This window comes from Meriones unguiculatus, chromosome 10 (genome assembly GCF_030254825.1).
Source record: "Meriones unguiculatus strain TT.TT164.6M chromosome 10, Bangor_MerUng_6.1, whole genome shotgun sequence".
In the NCBI taxonomy this organism is placed as follows: Eukaryota; Metazoa; Chordata; class Mammalia; order Rodentia; family Muridae; genus Meriones; species Meriones unguiculatus.
The window spans coordinates 73,530,736-73,550,494 of record NC_083358.1 but is presented as its reverse complement, the minus strand read 5'-3'; the positions used below and the strand labels follow the sequence as shown (position 1 = coordinate 73,550,494).

The 19,759-nt window shown below is 39.3% G+C and overlaps 1 protein-coding gene across 3 annotated transcripts in view; it reads left to right on the top strand.

Annotated features, from left to right (window-relative positions):
• The first annotated feature begins 76 nt into the window (after positions 1-76).
• Positions 77-19,759, top strand: part of Tbck (TBC1 domain containing kinase) — a 166,716-nt gene continuing 147,033 nt past the window's right edge. The window contains exons 1-4 of one of the 3 annotated variants that reach the window (XM_060392676.1): positions 77-337; positions 2,651-2,784; positions 3,392-3,613; positions 9,236-9,308. In XM_060392676.1, coding sequence (XP_060248659.1) covers positions 3,421-3,613; positions 9,236-9,308 — 266 coding nt within the window. In that variant the 5' untranslated portion in view covers positions 77-337; positions 2,651-2,784; positions 3,392-3,420. The remainder of the gene's footprint in view (positions 338-2,650; positions 2,785-3,391; positions 3,614-9,235; positions 9,309-19,759) is intronic. The other 2 variants (XM_060392674.1, XM_060392675.1) reach the window with 2 other exon arrangements.

The window sequence follows — 19,759 nt, the reverse complement described above, 5'->3', positions numbered from 1 at the left end:
GGCAAGGGACTCAGGCGGCCGGAAGTTGGGGTCTTTCCTCGGGGTTGCGTCTTGGTGTCGTGACGTCATGAGTAGTGGCCGGCCCAAAGAGGCGGAAGGGGAGGGGATGCTGGGCGCTGTCAGTGGAGGTAGACGCGCGCTCCTAGTCGGGTTCTGAACTGCGAACCTGGGCAGCCCTCGCGGGCCAAGGCCTGTGGCTCCGCTGTCACCTTCCGTAGGCGGCCTCTGGCGGACGCGCCTGAAATGCAGAACACGGCCCACTCAGTAACACCGCCAGGCACAGCCACAGCGCTTAGGAGCTCATCCCCCTAATCTCTGCGCCCCCACATTCAGGCAGGTATTCTGATGGCCTAACATTCTGTGTTGTCGTGGGTGGGACTCGTGGGACGTAGAGGACAATCAGGTGCAGCCAGGGACCTCTCCAGTCTACAGCAACCGGCAGAACCAACCTGAGGAGCTGCTTGCTGCTGCATTTGTCTCCAGACTTCCTTCTCCCTGAGTTCACTGAGTCTTAGAAATGCAAAAAACGATTTTACTGAGGATAAAAACCTCTTTTTTATTTTATTTTATTTTTTATTTTTTGACATTTTCCCCACATTTGGGTCCCTCAGCCCCAAGCTCTGTCAGAGTATATATTGTGTCTTGTTACTGGTCGTTAGTAGTCTAGTAGCTACTAACATCAGGCTTAACGTAGAAGTTTCAAAGTATTTCCTGAATCAACTTTACACTTCAGCTGCCTACCTACACGGCTTTCACCTTATGATCTCTCACCTCATCGTGTTTTGTTTTGTTTACACTTCTCTTCACCAAGTGTGAGGACATGTGTGTCTCCTTGTGAGCTTTATGAGAAGTAGAGCAATAATGAAATGTGTGCTTGCTCGTGATTTCTCTTTTTTTATTATAAACACTTGTTTTGATTTTCATTGTCTGTGATTAAGATCTATAACGGAAAATCTATTATTTTGTTGTAAAATTGTATACTAAAATGCCGCAGTTAGTCTCATCTTTCCTATGACTTCAAGCCGGGTATTAAAATATAATTTTCTGTTATTTGGGATCTATTTATTGAAAACAATTAAAAGTCTAGTCCTTTTACTATTGACTTAAGCTAGCCCACAATATCTACAGGATTCGAGAATAATCATCATAACTGCTTTCACGTCAACGTAAAGAATGTGTTTTGACTCCTTTATTAAGAGGAGAAAAATAGTGACTGTTTCCTTTTACCATCACAGAAACGAATTCACCTGTGTTCCCAAGTTTGCAGGCCCATTGGTTCTGAAAGCTGCCAGGAGATTTTGCTTAGCTGCCAATGAACAGAGAAGAAGCCTCTTGCTCTTGAGCTTTCTTACAGAGCAAGTCTGAAGTCTGGATTTTGAGTGGGATAGGAAGCAGTGTGCATACATGCTGTCACCAAACCTTTTCATTTCTCTCCTGGTAGGCCGTGGAATGCACATGGCTGTGGGTACCTGGCTTTTAAGTTTTGAAAGCAGGTGGTATGTGTAAACAGAGCTATCACTATTACCTGCTGTAGTCTAGCTGATAGCCCTATCATTAATGCCTAGCGTAGTCTAGGCACACCCGCATTTCCCCTTAGCTGAACCTTTTACTTATATATTGTCAACGCTGACCGTAGCCCCTAAGTGCATTGTTTGATTTAGGAATTCGTACTCATTTCTCAGTGAAGACCGAGGCACTATGCTAGATCACATTTTCTTCTTGTTTTAATGCCAGGACCCCCATGAGCATTTTTATAATATCAAAGCTAATTCAGTTCTTTATTTCCTTTCAATAGTAAGTGTGCTTGATTTTGTAGACTGTATGTTTAGACATATTTTTAACCATTTACCCCTTTTAAATCTCTTTATTTTGTTGTTTGTCTCTTGGTTTCTCTTTAGAGAAAAGATACATGAATGCCCTTCAGGAGGTCTTTACAAGTTTTCTTTGGAATTTATAGAAGCCCATTCCTCTCCTTGACAATATTTACCTTAGAATTTAATGGCTTTTTGTTTAATTTAGGCAAACGGTGCCTTAATTCTTCTGGATAGCTTCTATTTTAGGTTTATTCTTACTGAACTCTTGTGTGATTTTTATTGTTACTTTACATGTATTGTGCATGAACTCTGTTTTACTGAAGTACATCCTAGAGAAAAGTGCTTAAAAATAGGTGTGTGTGTGTGTGTGTGTGTGTCTGTTTCATTTCTCACAATTTATTTCAATGCCACCAAAGCTGTGAGTTTTTTTTTTTTGCATGTGTTTGTGTGTGTGTTGTATGTGTGTATGAGTTAATGTTCATTTTTGCTCTTTATCCTGTAGTCTATTCTAAACTACCTGGTGCTTCTTATTAGTTTAGTGTTTAGGAGTTAAGGATGGAATCTGCTGTTTCCTGTTTATGGAGATGCCCATTTTCAGACAGCAAAACTTAGCTGGGGTACTAAAATTCTTGAATGGAAGACTTTCTGCCCTTCCCTTTTCTCTCTCTTGTCCTCCCATCTTCTCTCGTTCCCTCTGTCTACAGCAGTTATTATAAGTTAGTTTCATATACTCACTTGACTTTCTTCTACTTCTCTTCCCCGTTTTCCTTCCCCCATTCTCCTTTTACCTTTCTTTCTCATCTGTTTTTTTTTTTCTGTTTTTCTTTTATACTTAGAAAATAAGTGACTTTCCATATGTATTGGGGAGCTTGTGGAAAACTGAGTCTTCTACTACTTCAGGATTTCGAGTCACCATTCTAACTTCAACCTTTCTTTTGACTTCGGCTTAGCACTGTCCAGCTTCTCAAAGGTGAAGCTCCGAACTTTAACTGTTACACACTGTATTCTTGTTTATGTTTTTGTAATGGTGCTCTTTTGTTCATACTTTATAGTAACCTCCTTTCAACTAGTAGATAGTAGGTTTAGTCAAACTTTAGGTTAGAGAGGGTGCCAGATTTCCTCTACACCTAAAAGTCACAGACCTGTCCTCACATGGTGACACATACTTGTATGCAAGAACTTAGAAGGTAAAGGTGGGAGAATTAAAAGTTCAAAGACACTGAGGGAGGCCAGCCCTGGATAGATGAGAACCCTGTATCGAAACAACAACAACAGCAAAGCAACAAAACAAAACATCCCTACCCTGTTGCAGGTATAATTGAATTTGAAGAAAAAAAATCTTCTCACTTTTCTCTTTTTATGCTATTGAAAATCTTTGAATTTGATTTTGAGTTGCAATATAAACTTATGTTTGGGTGTTTTCCTTTTGTATATTGTCTTGAAATTTTTAAACTTTTAATTTTTTATAGTTGAGTTCAGAGTAGCATGTTTTTCCCCCGGAGTTGTATATCACTTTTAATGTGCAAAAATACTGGGTTAATGTTGGCTGAATCTGTCATCAAATTCTCTCGTTTTAGATCATCTGAGAGAACCCAGGACTCCAAAAATGTTTCCTTTGAAGGATGCTGAAATGGGTGCCTTTACGTTCTTTGCGTCTGCTCTTCCACATGATGTTTGTGGAAGCAATGGGCTTCCTCTCACACCAAATTCCATCAAAATTTTAGGCCGTTTTCAAATCCTTAAGACCATCACCCATCCTAGACTCTGCCAATATGTGGATATTTCTAGGGGAAAGCATGGTAAGTTTTTATTTTTATTTTTGTTTTGTATTTTATGTTCACTGCTTCAATTCAGGATGCAATTTACAATAGTCAGTATATATTGACATGCAGTCATTAATATGCTTTTTATGCTTCAGTATAAATTTGACTGACTTTTAACCACTGAGCCATTCTTCAGGCCCTTGACTGACTTTTAAAATGAAAGGGAGTCATTGTTCTCTTACTGTTGCAGTTGCTTTTTTATAGAACTATAGTAGTTGGTTGAATAGCCAATGTTTTCTGACAGCAGTGTTCACTGCCTTTGTGATAGTATAATTAAGTTCCTCTGTACCTGAATATGCTTATGATGACAGTGCTTATCACACTAGAATTGTTTTAGGAATCTTAATGGTAGGTTGAAGTTCTATGTCTTAAGATTATTACAAATGCACTTTAGCAAAATGTACTTAATTTTCTGACATAAAATAATTTGGAGATGTAAAAATACATAAAAGTCAAACCTTTATACTTTCTGACATTCAGCCATTTTTTCTATAAAATATCTCTTTCATATGTTTGTACTTAATGATGAAGACTTTTATAAATGCTTATTTTTTTTGTCTTCTGAAATGCATGCCAAACTAAACTTGAAATTGGCTAGTTGAAATTTTTAAAATTACTTGCTTTGAGAATATTTGTGTTTTGTTGGATATGAGCTGAATATTCTCTTTTGTACTGGTAGCTCTCATGACTTCTTACTACAGATCAGGTAATAGTCTACTTACAGCAGTGGTTCTCGACCTTCTTAATGCTGCGACCCTTCAATACAGTTCCTCATTTTCTGGTGACCCCCCACCCCCAACCACAAAATTACTTTTGTTGCTACTTCATAACTGTAATTTTGCTACTGTGGTGAATGGTAATATAAGTATTTTGGGAGATAGAGGTTTGGCAACGGGGTCACAACCCACAGATTGAGAACCACTGGCCTTAGTAGTTAAAAATCTTCACCATATTACTATACAATGGGAACATTTACAGTGTTGTTTTGCAGATAAGGATATTGAGGCTGAGAACATGATCACATAGAGGAAAATAAGAAAAGATAGAATACTAATGAGAGGGCAGGACTGAAAACACACTGGCCTGGTCGACTCCATGACAGGCTTTACTTCCTTGTTTGGCAAAGCAGGCCAGAGTCTTCATTCCTCAGAAATGAAGTAGGGTTTCCTGAAAAACCCCACAGGGAGTAGGTCCAGCAATCAGAATCAGCCAGGAGATCTGGCCAGAAAAGAAAAGGTTGCTCAAGGCTGCCCAAGTACCAGTTGGGGAAGCCACTAACTGGTGACTAAAGTCCTAGCCAATCTCCAGTGTACTTGTACCCTACCCACTAACTTGTGCTAATTGGAGTAAGGATGTTCTACCTGCTTTTGGAAATTCCCCTGACTGGCTTTAAATAGAGCCTGCATGATTGCCATTCTGCCTGCATGGTGATCCCTGCATGCTGGACTTCTGTAGAATAAACACTCTTTGTTTTTGCATACTATTTGCATTGGGGGTTGTTTCTTAGTGCATTCTGGACCCTAACACTAATGCATACAGTAATATATTTTGTTAGTTGATGAACACTTTTAGAAGTCACTGTAAGTCTATAATAATGCCATAGAACATGATTCAGACTGTTTGATTGTTTAATACTGTAAAGCTCTACTATATACCTAGTACCTTGAATATTTAGGTGCTTTTAGAAAACTCAGTGAGAGACATGGGGAAAATAGTGGTAAGAATAGCACTTACTAGTCAATGATTATATATGATTTCTCATACTCACATGTGTACATATATATACATATATATACATATATGTATATATACATATACACAATACATATACATATGTACACATGTATATATGTATATGTATTGTGTATATATACACATATATACATATATGTGCATATTTATGCATATATACATATGTATATATATTTATATGTATATGTATGTATATCTGTTGTTGAAGATTAAACTTTATTATTGATTTACCTTTGAGTTAAACTGTGGTTATTCCTAAGCCAGCTGTATACACAAATCACACAGAGACCAGGATTTATTGAATTAACCTAGAGCACAATGTTGGGCAATATTTACAACATTCTAAACCTCCAAGCCCATATACTTTCCTCCCATTCAGATTTCTCACATTATACTTGATTTTAATCATATCTTAGGTCCAGTTCATCTCTCTTCATGGTTCCAAGTCCTCACCTGCCAATGTCTCCTCTCTGACCCCTTCCACTCACTTCTTTCTACTCTCCTCAGGACCAGGATGTCCCACCATATTCTCTCCATTGCACAGCATTGGCTGGTTGTTTTATTGAAAATACAGAGAACAAATGGTGGCATGTTTACAAAAACTCAAGACAGGTGATGCTTACAATAAAGATATGCTTACAATAAAGATGCTTTTTTTAAAGATATATTTTATTTTTATTAATTAGAGTTTATTGACTTTGTATCCCACCTGTAGCTCCCTTCCTCTTCCCCTCCCAATTCCACCATCCTTCTCTCTTCTCCACCCATGCCCCTCTCCCAGTCCACTGACAGGGGAGGTCCTCCTCCCCTTCCATCTGATCCTAGTCAATCAGGTCATATCAGGAATGGCTGCATCATATACTTCTGTGGCCTGATAAGGCTGCACCACCTGAGGGGGAGGTGATCAAAGAGCAGACCAATTGCTTCATGTCAGAGACAGTCCCTGTTCCCATTACTATGGAACCCACTTGGACACTGAGCTGCCATGGGCTACATCTGTGCAGGGGTTCTAGGTTATCTCGATGAATGGTCCATGTTTGGAGTGTCAGTCTCAGAAAACATCCCTGTGTCCAGACTTTTTGGTTCTGTTGATCTCCTTGAGGAGCTCCTGTCCCCTCCAGGTCTTTCTATCTCCCCTTCTTTCGTAAGATTCCCTGCACTCTGCCCAAAGTTTGGCTATGAGTCTCAACATGCTTTGATACCCTGCAGGGTAGTCTTTCAGAGGTCCTCTGTGGTAGGCTCCTGTCCTGGTCCCTGTTTTCTCCCTCTTCTGATGTCTGTCCCATTTGCCTTTCTGAATGAGGATTGAGCATCATACTCAGAGTCCTCCTTCTTGCTTAGCTTTTTGGGGTGTACAGATTTTAGTATGTTTATCCTATATTATATGTCTGATATCCACTTCTAGTGATATACCATTTGTGTCTTTCTCCTTCTGGAAGACCTCACTCAGGATGATCTTTTCTAGATCCCACCATTTGCCTGCAAGTTTCATGATTTCCTTGTTTTTAATTGCTGAGTAGTATTCTATTGTGTAAAAGTACCACAATTTCTGTATACATTCCTCAACCGGGTTGTTTCCAGCTTCTGGCTATTATGAATAAAGCTGCTATGAACATGGATGAGCAAATGTCTTTGTTGTATACTGAGCATCTTTTGGATATGTGCCTAGGAGTTGTATAGCTGGATTTTGAGGTAGTACTATTCCTAATTGTCTGAGAAAGCACCAGATTGATTTCCAAAATGGTTGTACAAGTTTATATTCCTACCTGTTTGGTAGTGTTTCTTTCTGTTTCTATTTTGTGGAATAGTGGCAGTCTTTATTAAGGAGATCAGACTCTAAACCTAATATATTAAATCTGAAATGGCCTCAGCAATAATAGAGGATGGAGGAACCACTGCATTGTTTTGCCCTGTCAATTTAACACTGTACCTTTAGTACATGCCTATATGTTTTAGGTGAATTGTAGACGCTGCTATTGAAGTTCCAAACAAGACCTATGTGGTTCCTGATATCACAAAATGCATTATCTATGCAGAGAGGAATGACATTAAGTTAAAATATATGCAAAAGTTTTATAATTAAGTACAAAAGAAAAGTACTGTGTACATTATAAGAGTAGGGAATCAATTCTGGGAAACCAGGAAAGCCCTTGAGGAAGTCATGTTTACTGAGGCCTGAATCTTGAATATAACAAAAGCTAACAGTGCTGGCTCAATGCCAGAAACTATTCTCAGTCCTATTTATATATGAATTAATTTCATCCTCATCCAGTGCTGTGATATAGGCATTATTGTTTTCATCCTCAGTCCTAATTATATGTGAATTTATTTCATCCTTATCACAATGCTATGGACATTATTGTTTTCTTTCTCTTTAAACGAAATTGGCACTACTAAGATTAGTGAGATTAGTAAATTTCATTTCTAAGGTCATATGGTAATGAATAGTAAAGTTAGCCTTGAACCTGGGAAAAATTGTCTGCTTTTAAGCAGTATATTATACGACAGGAGAGAGATAAAAGGCTGAAATGAAGGGGGCTAGGAAAATGGCTGAGTAGAAAAGGTGACAACCTGAGTTTGATCCCTAGAACCCATTTCATGGAAGGAGAGAACTGACTTCTACAAGTTGTTCTCTAACCTCCAACTGCACACCTGGCATGCTCACACAGGACATGAACTGCTTACACACAGAACATGAAATAAATTCTTTTGAAAAAGGCTATCAAGTTGGCTCAGGAGATAAACTCATTTGCCACCAAGCATGACAACCTAAATTTGATTCATAGGACACACAGGATGAAAGGAAAACATTGATTCTTGCCATTGATTCTCTGACATCCATGTACACACACACACACACACACACACACACACACACCACTAAATAAATCTAATACAAAAGTTCTTTTAAAAGGTTGAGATGAAGATTATTTCATAGATGGGAACCCACGTGTAATTACCCAAAGGATGAGAATGCTCTGAAGCGATTAAATAAATATATAGTAGAAACTAGGGAAGGAATTCCTTATTCAGATTTATCATCTTATCACTTGAATCCTAGTGTGAAAATGTGGGTGGAGAATCCTAATTTAGGTGAAAAGAACAGTTTGTGGAAACCTAATAATGTTGACTGAGAGCTCAATTGCAGTAGATAGACTAAACTGTCTAGCCCTGGAAGCAATTGGGATATAGAAACAGCAGGATTAAGTATGTGGGTTTGAGAAAGAAAAATGTATAGGTTGTTTTGTTTCTCTTGAGTTTCAAGTGACATTTTTGTTTGTTTGCTTGGGCTAGAGTCTAGTATGTTACAGGCTGACCTGAACTTGCTATATCCTTAAAGGTGGCCTTGAAAGTCCTTGTTTTCCCTTCCACCTTTCAGTGCTGGAATTCCAGGCATGTGTAGCTACTCTGGTTTATGAAGTGCTGGTGATTCAATGCAGGGCTTTGTGCATTCTAGGAATGCACACTACCAACTGAGCTACAAGTCCAGCTAGACAGTGCATTTTATACTGAAGTCAAAGGTAGGCTCTAAATGCCTGCCATTCAAGAGAGTTCCATGATTGAATAAAATGTAGTAGTTTGCCATCATTAGTACTGGGGAGAAAACACAGTATAAAACAAAAACTAATGAAGTATGGATAGAAGATGGTAGTATTTCAGTTTGGTGTGCTAATATATAGAGAAGATTGAGAAGAGTCCAGGTAGAAGTAAGGAAGACTAACCACACATACACATAATGAAAATAAAGAGTGCTTTAAAGTATTGTTCTTGTGTTATATGTTAGTAACTTTAGAGAGATGTATGAAGCGTAGTAAATGTAAAGAGGATTTGCTTTGTTTTTCTCAGAAAGACTAGTGGTGGTGGCCGAGCACTGTGAGCGGAGTTTGGAAGACCTGCTTCGGGAAAGGAAGCCTGTGAGGTACTGTGTTATATATGACAAATAAACAAAAGGTGGAAATTGGCAAACAAAGAAGCGCTTAACTAGAAACTGAGGGGCTTTGGTTTCTTTCAGTATTGTATAATGAGAACATTCAATGTTGGTTACTCTAGGAGCTTTAATTCACATGCTTCATAGAAATTCAGTGTTAACATTCTGCAAAGTACTTAAAAAATTCCTCAATGGAATGTACATATGTGAAACTTTGACATCTTAATTCTAAGAATTTTTCTACTAGCCAAGAGGATTTTTCTAAAAGGAACCATAGTAGCTTTCTCAATGTACAATGATAGTCCCAGGTGAACAGGGAATTTTGTTAAGTAAAGACTATGTTGAGAAAGAGGCAGAAGTAGTAATCACGACTTGGGTAGAACTTAATGATAGAGTTTAACTCAATTATTGCAGCTACTCAATAAGTTTATGTTTTCTTTATCAGAAATAGTATGTTATCTAATTTTATATTATAAGTACATTATTAATATTTTCATGGATTTACTTAAAATTGTTTTTTAATTTAATTTAATTTTATTAATTATACTTTATTCACTTTGTATCCTCCCATAAGCCCCTCCCTCCTCCCCTCCCAGTCCCTCTGATGTCTTCCTTGTGGAATTTTCCCTTGATGAGTATGAAGTGTCCTTCCCCATCTCTTTTTATTAATTTTGGTTGAAAGTACATTTTATCAGATATTAGAATGGCTACTCCTGCTTTCTTGGGTCCATTTGCTTTGAAAGCACTCTCCCAACCTTTTACCCTCAGGTAATGTCTATCTTTGTGGCTTAAGTGTGTTTCTTTATGCAAGAGATTGCTGGGTTTTGTTTAAGTATCCATTCTGTTAATCTGTGTCTTTTTATTGGAGAATTGAGTCCATTGATGTTGAGAGAGATTAATGACCAGTGGCTGTTAGATCCTTTGATTTTGATGTTGGTTGTGGTCATAAGGTTGTGTGCTTGGTTGCTTTTTGTTTTACTGTAGTGAGGTTAATTATTTCCTGTGTTTTCTTGAAAGTAGCTAGTTTTCTTCTGTTGATTTTCCCTTCCAGTGTCTTCTGTAATGCTGGATTTGTGTGTAGGTATTGTTGAAATTTGTTTTTGTCATTGAATATCTTGTTTTCTCCATCTATGAGGACTGAGAGTTTTGCAGGGTATAGTAGCCTGGGCTGACATCTGTGTTCTCTTAGGGTCTGCATGATATCCATCCAGGCCCTTCTGGCTTTCATAGTCTCTGTTGAAAAGTCAGGTGTGATTCTAATGGGTTTGCCATTATATGTTACTTGGCCTTTTTCCCTTGCAGCTTTTAGTATTTTTTTCTTTGTTCTGTATACTTACTGTTTTGATTATTATGTGGCAGGAGGATTTTCTTTTCTGGTCTAATTTATTGGGTGTTCAGTATGCCTCTTGTATTCTTATTGGCCTGTCCTTTAAGTTGGGGAAATTTTCTTCAATGATTTTGTTGAAGATATTTTCTGGGCCTTGGAGCCCAGAATTCCTATTATTCTTAGGTTTTGTCTTTTTATGTTGTCTAGAATTTCTTGGAAGGTTTGTGTCAGGAATTTTTTAGATTTATCATTTTCTTTGACAGATACATCAATTTCTTCCATTGTATCTTCCACACCTGAGATTCTTTCTTCCATCTCTTGTAGTCTATTGGTTATGCTAACCTCTGTAGTTCTGTTTTCTTCCCTAAGTTCTTTCTCTCCACAATTTCCTCCATTTGTGTTTTCTTTAATTTTTCCAATTCTATCTTCAGATCTTGAGCCATTTTGTTGATTTCCTTCACCTGTCTGACTGTATTTTCCTTCAATTCCTTCAGCTGTTTGTTTGAACAATCCTGTGTTTCTTTTATTTCTTTCAGTGATTTAAGCATTTCCTCTCTAAAGGCCACAAACTGTTTGGCTGCAACTTCCTCTATTTCTTTACGGATGGCCATAATCTGTTTGAGTTTATTTTCCTCTAGTTCTTTACGCATTTTATTTGTTTCCTCTGTTATCCTCTTCAAGAGCATAGATGTTAGGTCATCTTCTTGAATTTCAATTATGCTGGTGTCCAGGGCTAATTGCCCCTGGATAACTGGGTTCTGGAGATGCCATATTGCTCTCTTTTGTTGGTTGAACTTTTATGCTGACCTCTACCCATTGGGCTATCTTAGGTGTTTGGAGTTAGTTTCTGGTGGTTCCTGGGATCCTGTGGTGGAGAGAATCCCCTTGGCAGGAAGATGGTTTTTCTTGAAGGAAGCCTTCTCAGCTTTTTGGGTATAGTCACTGGATGGCCGGTGTTTTTCAGGAGTTGCCACTGCTCACCTCAGGCATAGAGACCTGAGTGGCAACTGTGGTCCTTGTTAGTCCAGAGTGCTCTCCTCTCACCTGGAAAAGTCCTGAAGACAGCTGCTCTGCTTCTGGGTTTCTTGCTGTAAATTTAGTGATCTGCTGCTGTATCCTGTGTGTCCTGTGGTTTGGTCAGTTTTGTTATGGGTAACTGGTTGCCCCTTGGAGCAGTATCTTGGGGTTGATCTCGGGGATTCCGGGTTTCTGTAGGTCTGAGGTTGGGACTCTGTGCCCCAGTACCCAAGTGGTAATCTCTGGTGGGTGGGTACCGCTCTCCTGGTAACAGCAGGTTATCTGGCGCACAGCAGGTCCCTGGGTTGGGCATGTCTGCGGGCCCTTTTCCAGGGATATACTGGGTGGCCTAAGTCAGTCCCCTTTGCTTCATTCTCTGTGAGAATTTCTCCCGACAGGGACTCCCAGTCTTTGATGCTCTGGGGCTCACAGCTCTGTCTGTGTCGAAGAGCTGGGCACGCAGCAATTGTCTGTGCTCTCGGCTGGAGCCCAGTTCAGTGATGGAGGCTCGTACCCGTCGGTCTATGAGACTTTTTCCAGGGAAAGACTGTGTGACCCAAGTCAGTACAGTTTCCTTCCTTCCCTGTGGGGCGTTCTCCCAACAGGGACTCCCAGTCTCTGTTGCCCTGGGGCGCACAGCTCTGGCAGTGCTGGAAAGCTGTCATGCAGCCACTACCTGTGCCTGCGGCTGGAGCCCAGTTCAGTGATGGCGGCTTGTACCCGCTGGTCTATGAGATTTTTTCCAGCGAAAGACTGGGTGACCCAAGTTTCCTTCCTTCCCTATGGGGTTTTCTCCCGACAGGGACTCCCAGTCTCTGGTGTTTTTTTTGTGCCCACTGATCAGCCTGGGAAGGTGATCAGGACACGCAGGCATGTGGCTCTGGTCTGGGGACCTAGTGCCTGTGGGACCCTGGATCTCTTCTGGGTTCTGGCTGGAGGACCTGAGCATGGACCCGACTGATTCCCACGCTGTGGGGGTTTCCTCTCACCTGGGAAACACGATCGCTGTTGTTTTAGGGCCCAGAGTTCAGTCCCTTGGTCGCTCTATGGAAAATGTTGTCCTGCTCCTCAGACGCAGTGTTCTCCTGGCGCCGCCATCTTGTCCCCCCCTTCAAAATTGTTTTTATGTCATAAAAGATTTAACATTTAAGTAAAGTTATATTTTATTCATTATTTTAAAATAATATTTTTATTTTTGTTAACTGCATAGATGTATACAGTTCATTTGCTCTTATCCGTACCACACTACTTCCCCCTCCCTCTCTTTGGGACCCATTGATGTATTTGACTCCTGAAGAGACCGCTAGTTCTGTGTCTTCATCCAGGGTCAGACTTGGCAAGTTCTGACTGTCGCGGGAGCCAGGGCCTTGAAGTAGTTAAAATTTCTGTTCCTGGGAAGCCCACTCTAAATAGCCATGTTTTTCTGGTTTATGGTCTTAAGGCAGTTGTATCTGAGGTCAACATTTTCTGATTTAGCTGTCTGTTGACCTTGACCAGATCCTGCTAGGGTCCTGAATGCTGAGGTCTTAAGGAAGGAAAAAGACTGGGGATGAGAAATAAAGAACACAAAGGCAAAAGTGGGGACTAGGAGGTTTGTATAACTTTATGGCTTATGCCAAGCAAGTTTGAATAGAAGTACAGCATCATTTATACTTATTTGTAAAGTTATATTAAACTAAGAAAAATTACTTACCATGATGCTTTATGACATTGTACTTATCTACTTCATCCCTCCGAACCTGTGAAGTTCTCAAACATGGTGGCAAGGGACAGCGGTTACACAAGGAAAAGCTCCAAACTATTCTTAGGTGAAGCTCACTTAGAATTTCAAAGAAAGAAATGCCAAACACCAAGGTGGTGAACCTGAAGCTTCTCTTAGCGGAACTTGCTACAGCAAGGTACAGAAGAGAGAGGTTGTAGGTGCCCAGGCTAGAGGCTTTCTATTCTGTGTTCTGACTGGTAGCCATCTGACACTTAGCAGACAGTGAAAACCTCAGGTCCATGCAACAGCTACAGGAAACGCCTGCTATCAGTGGAGCTCCTGGCTGCTCCTCTTATGTTGGGCTATGAAGATCCTCTAATGGTTAATGTTAGAGCTCTTGGGCCTGTGGTATAGGGATCCTTAGTGTGTGACAGGCCAGTTACAGATCTCCAATGCCTAGTAAGCCTTGGGTGCTCTCTAGGGTTGGTTTTGCCAGCAGTGGAGCCACACCCTTGTTTGTGGCTCTTCACAGCCTTTCCTATAGTCTCTCTCTGCAGTCTTTGTTCCCTGCTGTCTCTGCCCTTAGCAGCTGCCACTGCTGTTGCTATTGCTCTCTGTGTACTCTCTCTCCTCTTTTGTTCCCAGCTCAGCTTGCTTACAACAATTAAAAGCAGGCAAAGTAAAAACCAAAACCAAACAAAATTGAGATAAGCCTTTTGTTGGCCTTAATGTTGCAGTACTAGGGGCCAAGCAGGAGGTGTCTCCTAGCTGATTCCAGAGGTGAGCCTGCAGACTATGATCCGAATTGGATGTGATGTGGCAAGAGTGTTTGTATCAGTCGTGGTGCAGTCCTTTATGCATATGGAAGATTTTACTTCTAGCAATTGCAGGCCTTTCGCTGACCCACCAGGAAAGCTGCTCCCCTCTGGACTTGGTGAAAACAGCTGTAGGGCAAGTTCACTGAAGCTTGCTACTCCAGACTCTACTTTGCCAGGCTCATCACTCTCTGGAGCTTGTGTTCAGCCATGGATGTAGTGGTCCCCAAGTGTCCAAAGTAGCAAGGTTACCATGAGAGCTGTTCAGCTTTGCACGTCAATAGGCGGCTTGGCTGATATTACTCATTCAAGGCTGCCATAATTAGACAACACTGTCACACAGGCCTATTTCTGTTCTTGACTGGTTCAAACATTCACAGAAAGCATTAATAACTGTTGTTGTTAAATTCAGGCCTAAGTATTTTGTTTTGACATTAAGTGTTTATGATATTGTATTTTATTTTCTTTTTTATTGCTAATATATAACAATATAAGTGAATTTTTTTTCATAATGGTTTTCTTTACAATTTTTTTCAATAATGATTTTCTTTCCTATGGCCCCGCTAAACTAAATTCATTGTTAGCTTTAACAGTTCTTTTTACAGACTCCTTAAGACTGTCTATGTAAGCAGCCATATTATCATTAACTAAAACATGTTTACATTCTTGTCTAAAAAATCATTATGGTTCTTTTTTTCTCTTGATCTGTTTTGCAAAATTGGACTTTATCTGGATAATTGAATGAAATACTGATGGTCATATTTCATTGATTTCTAATATTAGGGAAGAGTGTTCAATATTTAACTGTTGTGCATAGTATTTGAAAAAAAATGTTTTTATAGATGCCTTTTGTAAGCTTAAAATTTTTATGGCAGAATAAAAGATTTTAGTGTGTGTCTCTGCCAGGATAATAAAATTGTTTAAAAAAAATAAAACATTGATGACAAAAATACTCATACTAAATTGAATGGTAGCTTTATTCTCACAGATATATTAGAATACTGTTTTGTTGATTATTTTATGTCAGGATAATTGGGGCATACAGACATAGTGTTAATTCATAAAATGCTGACCTTTACTAAAACAAAACAGTATGTGTTCTTAAAAGGCCCTGAAGTCTTTAAAGAAGAAAGGAATCATGTGGATCGTATGTCTTGATTTAATTGGCCAGTAGATCACTGATTGATAGCTCCTGTGTAGTGCATATTTATCACCTTGTAAATTTACAAAGTGAAGCAAGATAAATTTGAAACATTCTCCAAGTACAGCAAATAAGTTCTAGAGTTTCCTGTTGTCAAACCAGACTGTGTTTTCCACGTACATTTTGATCTTAGCAAATTAATTATTTGTTGAGAAGTAAAGTTATTTAGTGTTCAGGTTGGAAAGTTGGTTCCCCATTTTTTTTATTTTAATTTTAATTTTTTATATTAATTGAAGTTTATTCGCATTGTACCCCAGCTGTAGTCACCTCCTTTATTCGCTCCCAATCCCACCCTCCTCCTCTCTTCTCCTCCCAAGCCCCACTCTAAGTCCATTGATAGGGGAGGTCCTTCTCCCCTTCCATCTGACCCTAGCTAATCAGGTCTCATCAGGACTGGCTACATTGTCCTCCTCTGTGTCCTGGCTTCCCCTCAGGGGGAAGTAGTTGAAGAGCCAGCACAGAGTTCATGTCAGAGACAGTCCCTGTTCCCCTTACTAGGGTACCCACTTGGATACTGAACTGCCATACATCTGAGCAGGGGTTCTAGGTTATCTCCATGCATGGTCCTTGGTTGGAGTATCAGTCTCAGAAAAGACCCCTATGCCCGGATATTTTGGTTCTGTTGCTACCCTTGTGGAGCTCTCCCCATTGTTTTTATCTCATTGTCTATTTGTAACATTTCAGACTTAACTTCGGTTATTTTAAAATAAAAACTGAGTTATAAAATATGTCGAACATAACAACTTAGATACAAGTGAAGTATTTTTCATACCTTCTACAAATATTCTTTGTTAGTTAATTTGTAAAAGTTTCTTTTCAAAACATGTGACTCTGAGAGAAAATGAGTAGTTTAGTTTAGCATAAATACATGAGTTCAGTGGTCAAAGAAGTTTTTCTCTTTCAGTTTTAGAAACTTTCCTCTGGGGCTGGAGAAGTGGCTCAGTAGCGAAAAACAGGTACCGCTCTTGCAGAGGATGCAATATTGGTTTCCAATACCCATAGTGGGTGGCTTCCAACTCTAACTCCAGATCCAGGCCCTTATGTGGACAACATGGGCACCTGTGTTCACATGTGTTCATACCCACAGACAGGTACACACATGTGACATAATTTTTTAAAATAAATCTTAAACTGTTTTCCCCTTTTAAAATTTCTCTAAATAAGTTGTATGTTCCAATCAAAACTTCCAAATGTACTAGTGTATTATTAAAAACACCCTGCCCTCTGATTCTGAATTTATAAGCTAATAAATACTGAAAAGTTATATATTAAATGACCTTTTTATGTTGAGAGTATTGGAGAGACTCTTTAAGGACAAACATATATTTGCAATATTATTTGAGCATTAATCAATATTGGTTTTTTTTCCCCTATACATTTTTTAACATCATACAGTAGCTAACTTCATCTGTTTCCTCTCCTTTAACTTTTCACCTCAGTCTGATAGCAAGAAAATTTAACCAAAGGAAAATGTATATGGAAAGGATTAGAATTTTTATAAGGTAAAAAAAACATGTTGAACTTATACAGTCTAGAATTGTTTCCTCCTTGGTTTGGTGACAGTATGTGTGCTTTGGCTTATGCAGTGGCCTTTAGAAATATCACGGATCATTGATTTGAGGAAATAGCATGTGTGGTTTTAGTTAGCACTTTTATATGAATGATTTCCAAATCTGTCTCAGCAGCCCTGACCTCTGTTTCTCTTGCCTGACCTCTATTTCTTGTACTCTGATAGAATCTCTTCTTGGAAACATTGCAGATACCTGAGGGAATTGGTGGTTTATTTGTCAAGTTAACAGAATCTAAAATCACCTGGGACAAGGGCCTCTGAGAATTTCTGTGCAATTATCTTAATTATAGTAACTGATATAGGACAATACACTCACTGTGAGTGACGTGATTTTCTGGGCTTTGAGTCCTGGACTGTAGAAGAGTGGCAAAAATCAACCCCCTGAGGGGGGGCGCAGCCTTACCAGGCCACAAAAAAAGACAATATGTCCACTCCTGATGAGACCTGATAGACTAGGATCAGAGAGAAGTGGAGGAGGACCTCCCTTTTCAGTGGACTGGGAGAGGGACACAGGTGGGAAAGAGGGAGGGTGGGATTGGGAGGGGAGGACAGAGGGAGGTACAGGGGATACAAAGTAAATAAACTGTAATTAATAAAATAAAAATAATTTTGAAAAAATTAAAAAAAGAGTGGTAAAAAGCAACCTAAGTTCTAGCAGGCATGTATTAATTCTCTACTCTCTGCTTTTGACTGTGGATAAAATACAGCCAGTTCTCCCAGACTCTCTGACTTTCCTACCATGCTCAACTAAAATCTGAAACTGGGAGTCAGAAAAACTCTTTCTCCTTGGAGTTGTTTTTGTCAAAGTATTTTATTACCATATCAGGAAATGAAATTAAAAATCTATTCAAAAACTCATTCTAGTTTATAATTTTAGCCAAGTAACACAGGATTATATATTAGCCATTATGCTACTCCTCATTCCTACAGCCCCCCAAAAATAGCTATATCAGCTAATTACCAGGTGTTTAATGTCTATCTCCTAATGCAAGATTCTTTTATTCCAACTTCAAAACCATCAAAGTTTTAACTGTTTAAACAAAATATCTTCTGAGACTCCAGACTGTGAGCCCCATCCAAAATAATTTTAAGTTTCTTACTTCCATAAACTGGCATAGATTCAATAAACTCATTCCAAAAGAAAGGATGAGAAAATAACAAGAAAACCATAGATGAAAGCAAGACTGAAGCCCCACAGGACAAGCATTACATGCTGTAGCTCTAGCTGGCATCAAAGTCTCCTTGTGACATTAATCATAGGCCGATAGACTTATTTGCTGTAGCCCTGGTCTTCTTACTAGCAACATGTATGCACTTTCTTTTGCATTGACTTTACTTGATACCTAGAACTTTCCGCTGAAGATGTGCCACTTTACTGCCAGGTTTATCATCTTGCTGAGGTTTACATAGCACCAGAAACTTGACTTTAAGATCTTCATGTAATAGCCTCTCGAGGCCTCATTGCAAGGACTATGACCCTGCCATACATTACTTGGTTCCACCAGCTCTTCTAGTTCCTTAGCACAAGCCTCTATGACACCCTCACTCTTGTATTCTGTATGCCTTCACAAGTTGCACGATAGGATGATAGCAAATTCTCTTGCTACTGCTATGATGTAGTCTGGTCCCTGAAGGCCATTGCTATAGTGCCTTCTGTCTGCATCTCAGAAAATACTTGGCTAAGCAATTGTTTTCTAGTAGTTCACTTTGGAAGTTCTCTGTTTTCAGGCTATCCTTTCACGTGAATATTCTATAAGTGGCTGTGCTGTTGTGTACTCTAAATCTGTACTTGAATGAGATCTTATTCTCAAGGAACCTTTCCAATTTTCCCCATGCAAAGTGTAAAGAAACTACATGGGTCCTCACTAATGGGACATTAACAATTACATCTGCTTTGTGCATGCCCACCTTGCCTGTGGCTTCAATTTGGTTCATGTTTCTTTCTTTACCAAATTAGACACTTGGGGCATCTTTTGGCTCCTCCTTCAGCTCTACTTTCTAAACGTACTGTGACTATAAATCTGGCTAAATGCAGTAAGATTGCCACACCACAGCCCTAGTGCTATCTAGTGTCCAGACAAGTAGTCCATTACTTTTTAATCCAGCCTCACTTAGGTCCTCAGCACAGCAAGCATGTGTCCAGAGTGTAACACACGTGGCCTCCAGAGCAGTGGTTCTCAACCTTCCTAATGCTGTGACTCTTTAATACAGTTCCTCATATTATGGTGATCCCAACCATAAAATTTTTTTGTTGCTATTTCACAACTGTAATGTTGCTACTGTTATGAATTGTAATGTAAATATCTATGTTTTCTCATGGTCTTAGGCAATACCAGTGAAAGGGTCAATTGACCTCCAAAGGGGTTGTAACCCACAGGTTGAGAACTACTGCTCTAAACTCATTCCTAATAAAATGCTGTTCCCTTTGTAACTTGATAAGCAGAACATTTATGGTCACATTTTTATCAGCTTTCCGGTCTTTCATACTTCTATAAGAATAATATTCTAAGCTTTTTATATAGCCTCAGATTTCTCTAGCCTGTAACTCCAAACTTTCAAATTCCTCTTACAAACAAAGGCCTGGTAACATGTGGTCAGGCTCATCAGAGGGACTCTACTTCTTGGTTCTGATGTTCTATTTTAGTTATTGTCTTGATGCTTTAATAGAATATCTGGCAGAATTGACTTAGGAGAGGAAGGATTTGTTCTGGCTGATGGGACAGGAGACAGAATCTATTCTTAGGGGGAAGATTTGTTATTGGGAGCTTGAATGTGCTTGCCTATGTCTTGGCAAACTGGGAAGTAATACC